Raw genomic sequence first — 18,121 nt, 5'->3', positions numbered from 1 at the left:
CAACTTGGAATGGGGGTCAAGGGTAAGGGTCGCCGCCAAGCATTGTTCGACCTGGAATGACTAATCACTCCTAATTTGATAAGTAAAAACCTCAGTTCAAATGAGGGTTAAAATTTAGTAGAGATAAGTTCGAAGAGGAGGAGTAGAAATTAGGGGAACAGAGAGAGAGAGAGAGAGAGAGAGGTGTTGAGTGGACAAGACGAAGGGTAAGCTCTAAGAGGAAGAAAGGGTGTTTGTAACCACTCTCTGAAGGAGAGGTGGGGAAAAGGGGTTGGATTTAGAAAAAGGAATTCTAAAAAGAGTAGAGTTATAGCCAGCAAACTGAATGGCTGGGCTGGTCAAGTACTCCCGATTTGGGAGCCCTCAGGGCCTGATGTTATGTTAACTAGCCTGTGTTAATGGAAAATCTGTGACTTTACTGGTCTGGTCTTACATCGTTTCACTGCTATAGTCAGTCACCTCAATTTAGACAGTAGCTGTTATGAAGTAATGAAATTAATAGTTTGTTATTGTTATAAACCGGAGTTCTGTTTATTTGTGGTGAGGACTCTTCATTTTGCAGCAAGCCGCAAGGACCAGCGGAGTGATTGATGTACCCGGAGACTACCTACACAGGGTAGGAGACGATTCGATCAAGAGGCAAAGTGCCCCACCATGAAAACACAGTGGGTGAAGACGATCAAAGGCAAACTTGTGACGGGACAATGTACGATCGAAAGAACACCTGTCATATCGGGTGGAATCCGACGAGGTTAAGGACACCCAGTGTAATTGGTGCAGTATTGGTCTCGTTATAAAGTAACAAAACTTGATGACAACTTCACTAGCTTCACCATCCATATATACTTTCTCCATATCAGAATTCTCATCTGTCTCCACTGAATTACATTTCTTGTGCACTAACTGGTTATCCTATCTTAACCTACCAGTAATTCTACTGCACTTCCAAATATCACAAAAGTTTGAATTGTATCAGACTTCCTTTCCACAAACTGAGCAGAGGAACTTTCTTCTTTTTGGAAAATTTCAACACCACAACCGCTGATCATCCCTTTGGTAACATCCACTTTCAGATCTTTACTTTTCATAAGGATTCCACCATGTAGGTATTCCATCGTTTCACAGAAAAGTACTAAATCATTAATATACAGCATTTCATCTAGACGACTCATAAAACTCCCTAGACAATGTTTCTAGGACACAAGTAAAAAACAATAGATTTAGTACAGACCCCTAATGTACTTACTTTAACATTAAATCTATCACTAAATGTGCTGTTAATTTAAACACGACTGAGCATTGTTTGAGCAACCTTCACCAGCCACTCATTTTCTTCTAGTTTATGCAAATTCCACCTGATAATTTTTCTTGGGAATATTGAAAGCTTTCTCCAGATCTATAAAAGCAAAATAAAGTTTTTTTTTTTTTTTTTTTTTTTACCAAGATACTTCTCTTGCATATTTCCCAGGATGAATATATCACCGATCGTAATTTACTCAAGCATAAAAATGAACTGCATTTCATGCATGTTTACCCACATCTTTTTAGAAAAGGTATTTGGACTCAATTTAGATCGTATATTGAGTTGCTTTTCATTTTTACCAGTGCTGAATAGAGAGGTTAGCTCAAGGAAGGTCATATGTGTGACAGAAAAGCTTGGCTCTGCATCACATCCACTGGAAAACTTGGAAATGGCTTTCTGAAAATTTCTAGAACTTCACTAAACCCAACATCTGGCTTCCTAATTTACCTTATTTCGACCCATTTTTGATTATTATGCATGGGGCACAGTCGAGAAGAAACCAACTGTACTGCCTGCAATGCCAGAGACAGATTAATTGCTGTGAAAGCTGCATGGTCTATATTCAGATGCTGCCTAAAGGCAGTGACAGAAGTGCAGTAAGGTTTCTTCAAGTGAGTATTCAGCTAAAGATCCTTTAAGTAAAATGCTTTAAATTTTAAGAATTCATTAATTATTGGGCATTTTTTTTTTCTTTTTTATCTTTAACGCCCTGTACATCCTATCAGTGTTCTCACCTATTCTGCTTGTGGCAAACAGTATGGACTGTACAACCAAATAAGAGCAACCAAGTGCATAGGTATATATCCAAGATGATTATCTCTTTGAACTTAAGTTGCATTAAAAAACAAAAAAAAAACAAAAACATGAGATTATAAAAACTCACCTAAACAATCATCTTCATCTTCATCATCTCCTTCATCTGATGAACCATATCCATTTGCAGTCGCTATTAATGGAGAAAAAAATGTAAATTAAAACAAAAAAAGATCATTAAGTTTGAAGACATTTATTTTATTTGCCTGCCTTAAAACTGATGAATAAAAAGCATATTTGAAATTATTTAAAAAGCAAATTTCAATCAAGATAAAAAAAAAAAAAAGCAAACAAAAACTGATATTCTCAATCTGCACATTTAACAGAAAAAAATGTTTATTTCAAACTTGAGTGTGACAAATCCAAAAAAAAATGTTTATTTTAAACTCGAGTGTGACAGATAAAAAAAAAGGATATTTCAAACTTGATTCATGCATTCTAATATACAGTACCATTTGCTTATCTCACGTGTTCTTGCAATTTTAGTGTTTCAGGGAACACTGATTGAGAAACGCTGCATTAATCATATTGAATAGGCAGCTAAGATTAGGCGGAGACATGTGATTGAAACCAGGACTTTTAGAACCAGTCTTTCAATCTCCCAATTGAGTTATTTAGGTTGGTAATTCCTTTTATAATATTAATTAAGCATTAAAGGCTATTTTACAAATAGGCAGGAAAAAAAATTATCCTCGGTTCATATGTATCCCAACCATATTTATACGTAATGGAAAAATAGGTCTGATAGGATTTAAATTTTGTACAGCCACATTATGCAACGATACACATTAGAGCAATCGTCCTTGGATATAGAAATTGTGGTAGTATTGAATTGTGAGCATGAATGAGTTGATAGAAAACGCAAATAATGAAATTAAAAAAAACATGCTTGTGTGTGTGTGTGTTGGAAGTGGGGTAGAAATAATGAACTAGTTTTGTTATAATCAAATAAAAGAGAGAGAAAGAAAGAGAAAGAGAGAGAAAGAAAGAGAAAGAGAGAGAAAGAAAGAGAAAGAGAGAGAAAGAGAGAGAAAGAGAGAGAGAGAAAGAAAGAGAGAATCTGTAATGCTGCTTTCAAATTCTATCAAGTTTATTCTGTTTAATTACACACTAATATTGTTGCATCTATATAACATTCAACTGAACTAAAGATCAAATAAATTATGTTCAGTTAATTGTTTGCAATTATTGACAATACATATTTTGCTTTTGCATTAATCAATAAAAAAAGTGAAATTGCTGTAAAACAAAACCAACCATCTGCATCACCATCATATTCATTTTAACATCCATTTTACATGCTGCCATGCTTTAAGAAAATGACTTCCAAAGTACAGGTATTTATTTATCTCTTTCTCGCAAGTTCATTTTCTCACTTTTTCATATGCTTTCCTTAGTCTTCTGTGAACTGGACTTTTTACCTTGACTGTTCGACATGTTTTAACTCAAGAATCCTTATCTACTCTTTCAATGTGGCTATACAATCAAAGCTTATTCTTCTACACACATCTTATACTGTCAAGATTTAACTTTTCTTGGATGTCATCAAATCTAAGTCTGCTTTAAGACTCGCATTACACAACTGGCATATCATTTTCATATAATTTCTTGCCATACAACACATATACTTAACTCTCATCAGCCAGGTTTCACTTCCATAAATGAATTTGTGAGATATAGGGCGAATATATAAAATAATCAAATTTGTAACAAAATAAAAATATGCCCCACCATTTTGTTTCCTTTCATTTATTTTTCTCTTCATTTCAAATGTTACTTTTAGCACTTTGCATTTCCTTTGCATTCATAGTAATTTTGAAAGTATACTCTCTTTATAATAGTAGCAGAAGGACTTCTGCCATTACTAACCAGAAGAGAGTGTTATTGACCAAGGGAAAAATTCATTGAGCTTGTGCACACAGTGTGATGATATGAAACCGGACTAGTGACAGTTAAGGATATGCATTCTGTGGACAGAAATTATATGAAATTAATATGTGTAATGCGAGTTTTAAAGACAGGCTTAAATTTGATCATCTTAAAAGAAGATTAAATATGGACAGTATAAGGAAATGTGTGCAAAATAGAAGACTGTTAGTTTGGTTTGAAAGAGTGAATGAGAATTTTGGGGTTAGTAGATGCAGAACAATTGAGGTAGCAGGATTAGTTGGCAAGGAGGAGAGTAAGTAAAACATGAGGGTGGGTGAGTGATGAGGATAGAATTCAGAGAAAGAATGATACATAAAAATCGAGCTAAATAGATTAGTTTGGAAATTAATTTGTAAAGGCCGTTTAACACATACCAGCATTTAAAACAAATTTTAAACTGAACATTATGATGATGACACCGGCAATATATTGATTTATATTAATGGGGAGGTAAGTGATGGGATAGATAGTATTCATGGTTTTTGTATTTGTACATAAGTGGTGTAATTATTTTATGCATAATATATAAGCAATGTCTGATAGTTAAAAAAAAATTAAAAAAAACGGAAAATAATGTAACAGTCAAAAATATTATAGTTTTCTTTTTTTTCTTCAAATAAAATTTTTTTTTCTGGATGATTTCAAAAATAAATCAAAATAAAGAAAACTTACAATTCTGAAAAAAAAAAAAAAAAAAAGGTGTGAACAGTGTAATTGCTATGTACAATAATAAGTGATAGCTGAAATCTATTATTACAACTACATCATAATTGTATACATCAGTGAACACAAGTTCTTTAAAAGCTGCTACAAAACTACAACTATGCTTCACATTCCAGTTAGGAGAGGGCAGAACGACCTGATTTGACAATTGAATTTGTGGACAAATGATTCAAATTTTTATTTATTTTTTTATTTTTTATTTTTTTTAAATCAACAATTCAAATAACACCTTACAAAATACAAATGGCCAAGTCAATTAGAAAAAAACAAAAAAAAATTCCCCCAAACAAACCAACAAACTGAAAGAGAAATAAATATCATTTAGAAGACTTTTGAATCTTTGAAAATGAGAGGTGCATATTTGTGCAATGAACAACATTAATACAGATTGGGAGGTGCAGATCAATTGTGCAGCATAAAGTGACCTTGTTGATACAGGATCGGTATTATTTTTCAATAGCACTGAAATGACGTCAGTATTCTGTAGGAGTATATTATCGCACAACATGAGGAATAATTTATTTAATGTATTATACAATAATAATATGTGTGTACTTTGTATGTTATCACCTTTCACTGATTTTAAAAATGAGATCGTCTGTTCACCAAATATGAAATGTCAAAAATAATTTAGAAATATCTGGTGTCACTGGGTTCAAAGTATTAAAATTTTACTCATTCAAAATGAATTTTTCTCAAACTGAATAAAATGTTAAGAGTAAAACTTGTCGTCATGGACTTAAAAGTTATGTTGGTTTTTATTTTTATAGTAAAAAAGACTATTTCTAAACGATTTTAATAGTTACAATAAATAAAGATGTAAAACATTTTTACTTATTCAAAAATCATTTTATGCTTAAAATAAAGAATTAAGTGTGAAATTTATAATAAACTAGCAGGATATGTTAACCAGCATTGCCCAGTTATAATAGTGTGGCAAATAACGGACACTCAACAATTCTCCCATTATTTAACTCCCATGATGTTGCTAGTATGGTAATAGATAAGGCTGAGATTCTTTCTCAGTGGTTCTTTAATCGAATGTATTCCCTCAACATAAATATGCTCTACTAACCTGACAAACAGCAAAACTTAACCCCTTCATTGTAGATTTCATGGATGTTGGAAAGCTTTATACTCTTTCCTTAGACTGCTAGATTTTGGAATTTCCCGCCTGTCTTCTATTTCTCTGACTATACTAATATGCAGAAATTTAAATGTAAATGCAAACAAACCTCTCTTTGCTCAACTCCCTACACAGCTGAAGGAATGGCCACATAGTAGCCGCTTACATTCAGGAGCCAGTATGCCCTGTTTGGGAGGAACAATTAAATTTAACTATCCAATTTAGGTCGCATCACATAACTTTTCTATATCCTATTCCATGACACAGACAGTAACATTCCTGACCGATCTCCCAGATTGTCAGGGCCAGCAAACCTAACTTCTAGACCTATTTCTGACCACATTTCCTGAGGATTGTGTAACAAATATCCATTGACCTCTTGGGAATGCTGATTACTCTGTGATTATGATAGACATCACCCTAAACTTTTGACCCTAAGTTGAAAAGCCATTGCTCCAAACGACAAGGTACTACAATAAAGCTCATTGGGAAGCCATTAGAGATCACATCAGTGATGTTCCATAGGGGAATATCTTTTCTCTTCCTGTGAAACAGTGCACAACTGAGACCACTGAATGGTCCAAAGCGGCAATTGAAGTACATGTTCCTACTCGGAAGTTCTATAGATAACCCCACTCTCCCCAATGGTTTACTTCTACCTGCGCAACTGTCATTGCTCAAAAGCAGCATGCATACTGTAGATTTATCTATCTATGTATCTATAACAGTGAAAATTTGTGAGTGTGTGTCAGTGTACATTTACCTACCAAATAACTGTCAATTTTTAGTCTAGAGTTTAGAGATTTGTCATAAGGAGTATTGAGATTTGGGAAAATCTTCTTAATCAGTTTTTGGACACAAATTTGGCTGTCAAGAGATCAAAGTTCAACGAAAAAACTCTACCAAACTCAACCAATTTTGGGTCTAAACACTTGAAATTTTAAATGTAGGTTACTTGAACATGGATCAAACTTTTTAATTTTATTTGAGCAAAAAAAATAAATGTTAAGTTGTCAAAATTGGGATCAAAGTTAGAAAAATTTGACCTCTGCAGTCTTTACCAAATTACTCAGCCAATTTCTAGTCTGAACATTTGAAATTTTACATAAAGGGTATTCAGAGATAAGGCAAGCTTTTTAATAGGTTTAGGTAGAAAATTTGAGCTGCCAAGGGGTCAAAGTTCAAAAGATTTTACCTTTGCGGTGTCTAGCAAACTACTCAGCCAATTTTGGGCCTAAACATTTGAAATTTATACATAACAGGTATTCAGATATGCGGCAAGCATTTTAATCAGTTTTGGGGCGAAAATTTAGGTGCCAAAGGGTCAAAGTGGAAAGAGTTGACCATTGCAGATTCTAGCAAACTTCATTACGCATCTGCTGGATAAATAGTGATCACATAAGGCTGAATGAAATAAAAAGAAAAGCAAAGAAAAAATTGCATAAATATATGCCCACCCCCTAAATATTACCTCTAAAAAGAAACAATGAAAAAGAAAAACTACTTTCATCCTGGAAAGTGATTGAACCATTACATATGGGTTTATCTATTGAAAATTGTAACTGTATGTAGTCAGTATTTAATGTGTGACTTAAGTATTTATAAAACTTAGTGATTACAATTGCTATAATAGTGCATTAATTTACTGTAAAAATATCAACTATGAAAATAAGGTTTAATCAAATATTTTTCAGTATATGTAATTTTTTCCCACATACTGTCCAGATTTAATCATCCTCTGAGATCAACACATCCAAGCCTGTAAACATTTAATAAAAACTAAAAGATTCTATAGAGATTGTAATATAGTACTTAATACTCATTAGTTTGGGCTGGTGCATCTGTTACTAGTCTCTCGCTCCTAGACAAGGCTCAAAAAAGAGTCGCCAACCTGATAGGTCCTGAACTGTCATCTAAGCTTCAGCCTCTGTCCCATCGATGATGTTGCATCCTTCTGCCTGTTCTACAAGTACTTTAACGGAGAATGCGCTGATGAATTGCAAGCACTTGTACCCCCTCGATGTAAATACCCCCAACGAGCAACTAAACCTCACCCCTTCACAGTAGAGATCACTAGATGTAAGAGAGCCTTCTACTCCAGTAGTTTCTTCCCCAGAACCGCTAGACTTTGGAATTCCCTTCCGGGTCCCTGCTTTCCCAACTGTACTGACATGCAGAAGTTCAAGTGTAACATGAACTGACATCTTGCTGCCCAACTCCCTACATAGTACCCCTGTAGCTTATGTTCCTGATAGTAGCCCCCCTACATCAAAGTGGCAACGTGCCTTGTTTGTGGTGAAAATGTAATAAAAAATTTTTTTTTAAAGTTTGCAAAGTAGAGAAAAAAAGAAAACTATTGTTAAAAAAACGATTGATCAATTAGTATGTTTAACCTATTGTAACAAGATTGTCGTTTGTTTGACTCATCTGGAAGTGAAGAGTGCCAAACACTTTTTTAAATAAAGGGAGGAAGAGTTCATTGATTGACTGGAACAAATTGTCATAGAATTCGAGTCAATAAAATCAAAGATTAATTGGTTGAATGTTGTCGTGGCTACTGTTCAAGTTTAAAATGGATCTTAAGATATAAACATGCATTTAGCATTAGGTTTTCCTTTGATAATCAAACGTTTCGATGCCATAAGTATATTTTTATACCTACAATATGGTCGTCTTCAAGTCCAACGTAAACAAGTTCTTGATGAGTCATCCCCTTAAGTAACCTAATTTACCAAATTTTCACCACTAATGATTACTACAATACTGTCCCATTGACTACCGTACATTAACCCTTTTCCTTGAGTGACCTTCGGGCCTTGATAAGTAGTGACTCCTTTCTAAGAAAAAAAAAAAAAAAAAAAAAAACTCAGTTTGTTGCTTATAATTACAAAAATTGGGCATTTTAAGCTGAACAAAAGCTTTCATTTCTATGTATAATAAAATAGGAACAATTATTTCCCCTTGGGGAAAAAAAAGCTTGACGAACGTAAACACCATACATAAATTCATTATGATCAAACTACAAGCCACTATTTTATGTCGGTTTGGCACATATTTGCAGTTACATTCATCCATTATATCAAAATCTTATATTAATTTGTAGGAGCGTCACAATTTAAACCATATCTTACTTAAAGTAGCACAAATTTTACTCCCTAATTATTTTCTCCACATTGTCCCATTCGTAACCAGAAAGGTTTCTACATAGGTCACAAGTTTTATTACATCACCGGCCATATTTTCTGTTTTGATAGATACATTTGACATAAGTTTTTTCATTTCTGAAAATAATGATCGCTCCCTCATAAAAGTCTGACTACTCTCATTGACTGTCTTCTTCCATTTCTCAGAATAAGGGATTATCAGTTTATGATATTTTCTAAACAATTAAGCACAAAACAAATCAGGCTATTCCTTTAGTGCTGAATATAGATTTCAACAGTTTCATAACCTTCATCTATGATGATCCAAGCCCATTCACACAGAGGTAAACACCTGATGAATTACTTTTTCATATGCTTTGATTCTATACTTAGTCTTTGTTTACGCATAACCTGTTAGTCACAAACATTAATGAACCCTTTACTTATCCAGGCAAGATATTTTCAACCATCTAGCATTCCAATTACCAATTCCCATATATGGAAGCTAGTATCTGCCTAAATACGATTTTTGCTCCATAGGTTTTCCTCATGTGACAGTTTTGAGCGCAATTTCTTTTTATCGCTTCCTGCCCTCCGCACAAACACGGACAATACATTACTACTACTTCTAATACTGTTACTTTTCCATTTGGTGTATGTCTTATACTTTCAGTGTTAATTTTTCTGTTTTAATTAGTACTATTAATACTCCTATGATTGATCTGCATTCTTATAGATCATAATATATGAAAAGCAGACGATTTTCTTAACTGTTACATACTTTCAACTAGTTTTACTAACATTATTGTATATTCGTTTTTTTATAACTATACAAAACAATACAACAGTTACATTTATTGAAATACGTTTACTTAACTGATCTTTATGTATCGTCAGTACTTTTACATACAGATACCATAGCATTACTTTTAGTCTTCTTGTAGCTAATTTTACTTTTTTACATTTTTGTTGCTGTCACATATTTTTATTAGCCACATACAATACTGTAAAAACTTATTTTTTAATTGTGTTAGTATTGATGGTACCACATCTATTTTCACCGTTTTCATCAGTATTTGGCAAATAAGAAACATAGGCTACCAATTCCAATGTCAGTTGTTTACAATCGCTAACGGCCATGTTAAAGTTTCATATATTTTCTTTCATGCCAATTTGATTTTGTGTTTTCAACAAACAAAAACTTGTTTGGTTTTCACCTGACATCAGTGTTGTACGTTACTACTTTGCCTGTTCTTTCAACTAACAATTTACAATAGTTTGCTTTTTAATAAAAAAAAGAAAAAAAAAAAGATTTTATTCAAAATGTGCTTATGTGGAAAACTAACGATTATTATGTATTTCCACATTATTATTAGTATTATTACTATCAATAGTATTATTATTAGTAGTATAATGTATACAGTTACATTTAATTGGAACATTTTAGCACGATACACTATGGCTCACCAGTCACTGCCTATACCATGAAGCGACAGTAACTACCTTAAAAGAGGAATGATCGTGGATAAAAGTGCTCACCACTAGATGATAGTGACCGATAATTGAAGTGATTTTCACCACCCGTGCTCACTAGTGTCTACCAGTGTCATGAAGTGACAGTAACAACAATTAATTTCATTTCAGAGCAATTCAATGAAGCCTGACACTGGTCATCATTGAGACTTACAGAGGAACCAAGTGACATCCAAGAAATGCAAATAGCCGCCTCAATTTTATTTATCAGCTATCCAATGGGGGTAGAAACTGCTCATGTCCACCAGTGACCAACACTGTATGCTGGGAACCGGCAGTGACAGTTGTAAAAAACTGTCATGGTCTACCAGGAAACGCCTCAATACAGCATTAACTGCCACTGATCATCACTCCTTTCCAAAAGTGGCTGACACTGATTATGGTCGCCAGTGAGTTCTATTTGTAAAGGAAGCCAGTGCCAACTAGTAAATGCAAGTAATCGCCCGAAAACAACACTAATCACCAGTAACCAATAGTGATGACTATCACATCTAATAGTTTCTGCTAATTGCCACTACCAGATAATGCCAGACAGTGGAAGCCAAATGATTTCATTTGGGCAATCACCGCTAGTGTCCATTATTTTCTAGGGCTGGCAGTGTTTCCCACTTACAACCATAGTTTAGTTTTTTTGTTTTTTTTAGGTTGGGGTATCCTTTATCAAATCTGTTCTGGCTTTGTGACATACATCCACTGGGAAATGCTGGTATGCGGACCTTGCTAGTATAAAATAATTTCATAAAATCAGCAGTAGGTTCTCTACAGTGCAATATAGACTACAATGTATTGTAGACTAAGTTACTGTGGGGGAGGTATGTGAGCTTTTTCCCTGTGTACTGTAGTGGGTTCTCAAATAGAGCAGGCAATCAATTGATTTGATTGATGAATGGGTGATTTCAACGATTTCGTTGACAAAAGTATTAAAAGTGTAAAACATTTGTTAATCCTTATTCAATCCCAGGAAATGTTGGGTTACCCTGCTAATTATCAATAAATGTCCATCATTATATTTTTTTTTTTTTTTTTTTTTTTTTATTACATTTTCACCCCAAACAAGGCAAATTGCCACTTTGGTGTAGGGGCTACTATCAGGGGCAACAACTACTGGGGTACTATGTAGGGATTTGGGCAGCAAGGTGTCGGTTCACGTTACACTTGAACTTCTGCACGTCAGTACTGTTGGGGAAGCAGGGACCTGGAATGGAATTCCAGAGTCTAGCGGTTCTGGGGAAGAAACTATTGGAGTAAAAAAACCTTTTACATCTAGGGATCTCTACAGTGTGGGGGTGGGATTTAGCAGCCTGTCGGGTTTGTCGAGGGTGCACACATCGTGGGGGCACAAGTGATTGCAGTTCGTCAGAGCATTCACCACTAAAATACTTGTAGAAAAGGCAGAGGGATGCAACATTTCGTCGATGGGACAGAGGCTGAAGCTTAGATGCCAGTTCAGGGCCTATCAGGTTTGCGACTCTCTTTTGAACCTTGTCAAGGAGCGAGAGACTAGTAGCAGATGCACCAGCCTAGATGTGGCAGCAATACTCCATACATGGGCGAATGGTGGCCTTATAGAGGTACAGGATATTTTCGGGTGTTAGTAGTTTTCTAGCACGGTAGAGAGAGCCCACCTTTCTTGCAGCGGCCCTGGCAATGCCTTCAATGTAATTGTTCCAACTCATGTTTCCTGTGAACGTTAGGCCAAGAAGTTTGAAAGATGGACTCTCAGATAAAGAGTCGTTGGCCATTGCTATGGGTGGTAGAGAGGGTTTCTTGTAATTATTGAATGAAACTAGTTTAGTCTTGGCAGCATTGAACGCGACCAACCACTTTTGTCCCCATTCCACTACAGATTGGAGGTCTTCCTCTAGTGTTTCTGCCATTTCTTTAGAAATGTGTTCATTCGTCTTCCTGTCGTGCCTGCCATAGAGTGTAGTGTCATCAGCATATATACCCATCTCAGAGGCAATGTTGTCGGGGAGGTCATTTATGAATATCAGGAACAATAGAGGTCCAAGGATAGAACCCTGGGGCACCCCCGCATTTATATCATATTGTTTAGATGTACGACCGTCGAGGACTACCTGGATTTTTCTCTTATCTAAGAAGGATTTAATTATGTTAAGTATTCTACCAGTGATACCGTATGATCTGATTTTACTGAGGAGACCCTCATGCCATACCCTCTCAAAAGCCTTAGATATATCTAGAGCTACCGCTCTGCCCTCCCCCGCGTTGTCCAGTGAATGGTATATACGTTCAGAGATCACAGTTAGGATGTCTGCTGTGGAACGGGCTTGTCTAAATCCATATTGTTTGTCAGTCAGTAGTTTAGTATCTGTAAGATGATGGACTAGAGCATGGTTAATTATGGTCTCAAATATTTTGGCAAAAAGTGGGAGGAGGCTAATGGGGCGATAATTTGATGGGTCTGTCCTTTCGCCAGAATTCTTGAATACTGGTACAACAGAAGCAGTTTTCCAACAGACCGGAAAGCAAGCTTCATTAAGGCATTTGTTGTAGAGTTTGGAGAGAAGTGAAGCTACTTCGGCTGAGCACTTTTTTAATAGCACAGCTGGGATAAGATCGGGTCCACATGCTTTTGAGGTATCAAGGTTTTTTATGATAGCATGCACCTGAGCAGGGGTGGTTTTCAGATCGTCTAGTGTGGTGTCTGTCCGCATAGGAAAGTCAGGTAGGGGGTGGTTGGAAGGGTCCAGTGTGGAGTTTGAGGCAAACCGACTGGCAAGCATGTTAGCCTTGTCGGTTGCTGAGGAGACAACCTCGTGATTGTTGGTTAGTGGGGGAATTGTTGATTGCCCATTATTTACTACACTGTTGTAGATTTTCCAGAAGTCTCGAGTTCCTAGTTTTTGTGCTTCGATGCGCTTTTTAGTGGTTTCCGTAAATTCTCTCTTAGCTGTCGCTATTTCTTTCTTAACGTTATTTCTAGCTTCTATATACTTCAGTCTGTTTGAACTGGTCTTATGTCGGTTAAACCTACGGTATGCATGCTGCTTTTGAGCAATGGCAGTTGCACAAGTCGACGTAAACCATTGGGGAGAGTGGGGCTTACTATAAAATTTCCGCATGGGAACATGCACTTCGCTTGCAGTTTTGAACCAGTCAGTGGTCTCGTTTGCACATTGTTCAGCAGGGAGAGAGAAAATATTTCTCCATGGAGCATCTCTAATTAGTTCCCTGATGGCTTCCCAGTCAGCCTTATTATAATATCTCGTTGTTTTGAGCACTGGCTCTTCAGTTTTGGGTCTAGAGTTTAGGGCGATTTCAACCATTATCACTGCATGATCAGCGTTCCCGAGTGGGCTGTGGGCCTTCGTTATGCAGTCATCGGGAACTGTGGTCAAAAACAGATCTAGAAGTGATGCGTGTTGTTCTTGCTGGTCAGGGAAACGGGTTGGAAACGTAACAATTTGTGATAGGGAGTGAGATATAGCGAAGCTATGGGTTGTGCTGCCCGCTGCATCTGTGTGAGTAGAGAATCCAAGCCAGTTTTTGTGATGGACATTAAAGTCGCCAAATACATGTACTTGGGCGCTAGTGTCGAAGGAGAGTGCTGTGTCTATGCTGTCAGATACTTTGTTTATTATGGTGCAGTCTTGGGTCGAGGGAGAGCGGTAGAGAAAGTAAAAGTAGCTAATGTTGTGTTGCATGATTAGTCTAAAGCACATAAAGGCTTGATCATCCGTTTCTAGGTTTGTTTCTCTAGTCAAGGGAAGGGTATACTCCAAGTCCGTGCATATGTCTGTCAGAGTCCTTACGGCAGAGTGGGAGATATCCAGGCATGTTAAAGTGGTTAGAGGGAATGGAGGAGTGTAGGTTAGTCTCACTTAGTGCTAAGATATCTGGGGTATTTGTTAAGAGAAATGCTTCAACATCAGCTAAGTTAGTTCTAAGCCCACGGATATTTGTGAATGAGAGCCTCAAGGGAGGAGGCAAGTTGAATTTGTTTGTCCCTAATCCTGGTTTAAGCTTATTTTTAGATTGTACTGTCGTCATATTTTTTTTTTAAGAGTTTCGGTAAGGGGGAGCTAAACAAGAGGTTATGCGGAGCTTCAGACATGCATCACAAGTAGACCATCAGCTGACCTTTCTCCAATTAGGATTGTGGCCTCAGGAAAGCCCACCGGGGATGAGTGCAGGGTCCCTTTCCATGCGCGTCATGGCACTACAAACAACCCGATATTATTCAACTGTTGATGGAGCAGCCGCTCTAAGCGCTACCAAAGAGTTAGGGTTCCTGTACTACCAGTCGGGAACAGCAGCCAGGAACTGTCAATCCGGTACCCTCAACCCTTTAGAAGAAGGTCAACCCAATCTAATCGCTCGGCATATCTTATACTCAAGCACTCCCAAATGTTCAGTTTTCTATTTTAATGTCCATTTTACATACTAGCATGTGTTGGATAGCTAAGTAATCTATTTTTCGGCAGGTATTATTTATTCCCCTTTTCTCTCAAGTCCATTCTTAGCTTAGCGACCTCACGCATAGATATTTGTATGTTGCATAGCGTGTTGTCTGTTATAGAAGGAAATACAGGGAGTTGAAGGTCATTGTCGCATAGGGTAGAATTAGCTGCAAAGTTCTTGGCAAATAGTCTGGCCTTGTCTGATGCTGATGAGATGACCTCAGGTCCATTGATGATAGTTGGGATAGAACGCACGCTTCTGTTCAAGATCCTGTTTTCTATTTGCCAGAACTGGTGGGAACCAAGCCGCTGATCAGCTACTTTGGATTTAACAGACTGAGCATATAGCTCTCTTGTATGTTTTATTACTCTTTTACAGTGGTTGCTGGCAGTCCTGAAAGCAGCTTTAGTCTCAGTACATCTATTACATTGGTAGCTATGGAAAAAGTGATTTCTGTGCGCGATGGCAGCAGCACATTCAGGGGAGAACCATGGCTGGCTGTTAGGTTTTTGTTGGAATTTTTTGAATGGTATGAATCGGTCTATGCCTACAATTAACCATTCGGTCAGGTCTGATACTATAGAGGCCACATCCTTTTTAAACATGGAATGCAGAGGTAGGTCAGATATGAATGTATGGAAGCTATCCCAGTCAGCCTTCACTCCTGATCTGAAATGGAACACGTACATCAAGTCTGTTGCCAAGGTCGCTGGAAAGATGGTGGGATCCTTCTACCGCTCCAGAAGATATCTCACTACTGATGCAATTCTCTATCTATATAAAAGCAAAGTACGTCCAAGGATGAAATACTGCTGCCATATCTGGGCAGGAGCTGCTAAAAACAGCCTTTCCTGCCTTGACAGAGTACAAAATAGTCTTCGTGGCTTAGTGGGGGATGCCCTTTTCTCTTCCCTGCAACCTCTCTCCCACAGAACAGACGTTGCAAGCCTATCTTTGTTTTATCGTTATTTCCATGGCAGGTGCTCGTCTGAACTCTGGTCCCCCCTCGCCAATATTTTACAAAAAAAAACACCCGTCTAGCTGAATCCATTGTCAAAAACTTTCCCCACTCTTTATCTATGCCTTAATCAAAATGTAGATTCCATGAACAAAGCTTCTTTCTTAGAACTGCATGCCTGTGGAACTCTGTTCTATCTGCCTGCTTCCCTCCTGACTACAACTTAGATGTCTTCAAGTCCAACGTAAACAAATTCCTGATGAACCGCCTCCTTAAGTAGACACTTTAAACATCCACACTAACGTACTGTACTTACAATAACCCTTACCCCTGAGTTGCTTCCGGGCCTTGATAAGTGGTGACCACCTTGTAAAAAAAAAAAAAAAAAAAAAAAAAAACCCATTGAAATCTTCCGTTCTGCACCCATCTCCTTATACTATCCGCATTTAATCTTGTTATTTTATGAAGTAGAAATCATTTATAATTGTCTTTATTTTTAGACATAAACTTATTAATAAAAGTATTAATAATTTTTATTATGATTTAAAGTAAAAACGTTTTCGCAGTTGAAATGAAGCAGAAAAAAGTATAAACATGAATGAGTACTTCAGCTAATGCACCCTATTGTTTTAACCATGAAATCTAACATTTTAGTTTGTGGGTGGGGTATTTCATCTAATTATTCAAATTTAGTTCAGATGTATCAATATCCGGGAAGAAAGATAACACATAAGAACAGGGAGAAGGGCTGGAAACCTGAAAAAGAAGATTTTGTTCAAAATCTCATTTTAATTTCGAAATAACATTTACATTGGATAATGGAAAAGATAGGCAAATATTAATAAAATGAAGATGAAAAAGATGTTCTCATTTAAAATAACATATCAGATGCAAGATGATCAACACATATCTACAACCGGTAGTGCTCTATGATCATGAGCATGTCAAATGGGAAGGTGAAAAAAAAAAAAGTAATTGACACAATGTGCAGAGTGAAGTAAACTGATTAGATTAGAACACCCAAACTTTTAATAGAGATGAAACTCATACCTATATTCTTTGTAGATAAAATTATTACAAATATTGGTGAACAAGGCATGTCTAGAATGAATGGTGAAAGGGTGCAGAAAAAGAGGTAAACCATAGAGAAAATGTCATGTTATGTTCCTAAACTTCCAGATCAGTCAGTTCAACAAAGTAGTGAGAGTCAGGAGGTCTTAGCGTTAAAGCATGGTAGATCATATTCGTAGATCGCATACATTTGATGAAGTAACGGGAATTTTATCGTCATGTTCAACGGATTTTATCCCGTTGCACAAGACTAAGTGTTCTGAAGAAATTTAATCACATAAAATAAAAAAAAAATTTTAAAAAAGGCCAAGGTAAACCGGTATAAATTTTATCAGAAAGGAAAGGAAGGAAATGTATAGTTCCGCTGGGCTGTCAAATGAATCCTGGCGGTTCATAAAGAACACTTATAACAAATATACTTTTAACTTGCTTTTTTTTTCTTTTGGCATATCAAAGTTCGCAAAACCACTCTGGTGCTTTAGTTCGAAGGTCGCAACACCGCTCTGATGTAAAGCAGAGGCCGCATAATTACTCTGTCGTAATTCCAAAGTCGCAACACCGTTCTGGCGTTTTCAAGAGCCTAACACCGTTCTGGCGTTTTCAAGAGCCTAACACCGTTCTGGCGTTTTCAAGAGCCTAACACCGTTCTGGCGTTTTCAAGAGCCTAACACCGTTCTGGCGTTTTCAAGAGCCTAACACCGTTCTGGCGTTTTCAAGAGCCTAACACCGTTCTGGCGTTTTCAAGAGCCTAACACCGTTCTGGCGTTTTCAAGAGCCTAACACCGCTCTGGCGTTTTCAAGAGCCTAACACCGCTCTGGCGTTTTCAAGAGCCTAACACCGCTCTGGCGTTTTAAAGAGCCTAACACCGCTCTGGCGTTTTAAAGAGCCTAACACCGCTCTGGCGTTTTAAAGAGCCTAACACCGCTCTGGCGTTTTCAAGAGCCTAACACCGCTCTGGCGCCTAACTTTTCTTCTGCCAGTCTGTTGTGTTTTTTTTCTTCTTCCTTTTATCGAATATCGCGAGACACAACCAGAAGTAGTAGCACCAGATTCACTGAGAGAGGGGGAGAAAAGAAGGGGAGAAAGCGAGAACAAA

General features: G+C 36.9%; 1 protein-coding gene across 6 annotated transcripts in view; it reads right to left on the bottom strand.

Moving 5' to 3' along the window:
• Window positions 1-18,121, bottom strand: part of LOC145245715 (uncharacterized) — a 341,671-nt gene that overhangs the window by 125,731 nt on the left and 197,819 nt on the right. For all 6 annotated transcript variants that reach the window (XM_080107250.1, XM_080107247.1, XM_080107249.1 and 3 more), the window contains one exon: window positions 2,187-2,249. In XM_080107250.1, coding sequence (XP_079963376.1) covers window positions 2,187-2,249 — 63 coding nt within the window. The remainder of the gene's footprint in view (window positions 1-2,186; window positions 2,250-18,121) is intronic.

The sequence above is a fragment of the Euprymna scolopes genome, chromosome 23, assembly GCF_053919585.1.
Source record: "Euprymna scolopes isolate OS-2025 chromosome 23, ASM5391958v1, whole genome shotgun sequence".
Classification (NCBI taxonomy): domain Eukaryota; kingdom Metazoa; phylum Mollusca; class Cephalopoda; order Sepiida; family Sepiolidae; genus Euprymna; species Euprymna scolopes.
Note: the sequence above shows the minus strand (reverse complement) of the source record. Positions and strands in the feature narration are given on the sequence as shown.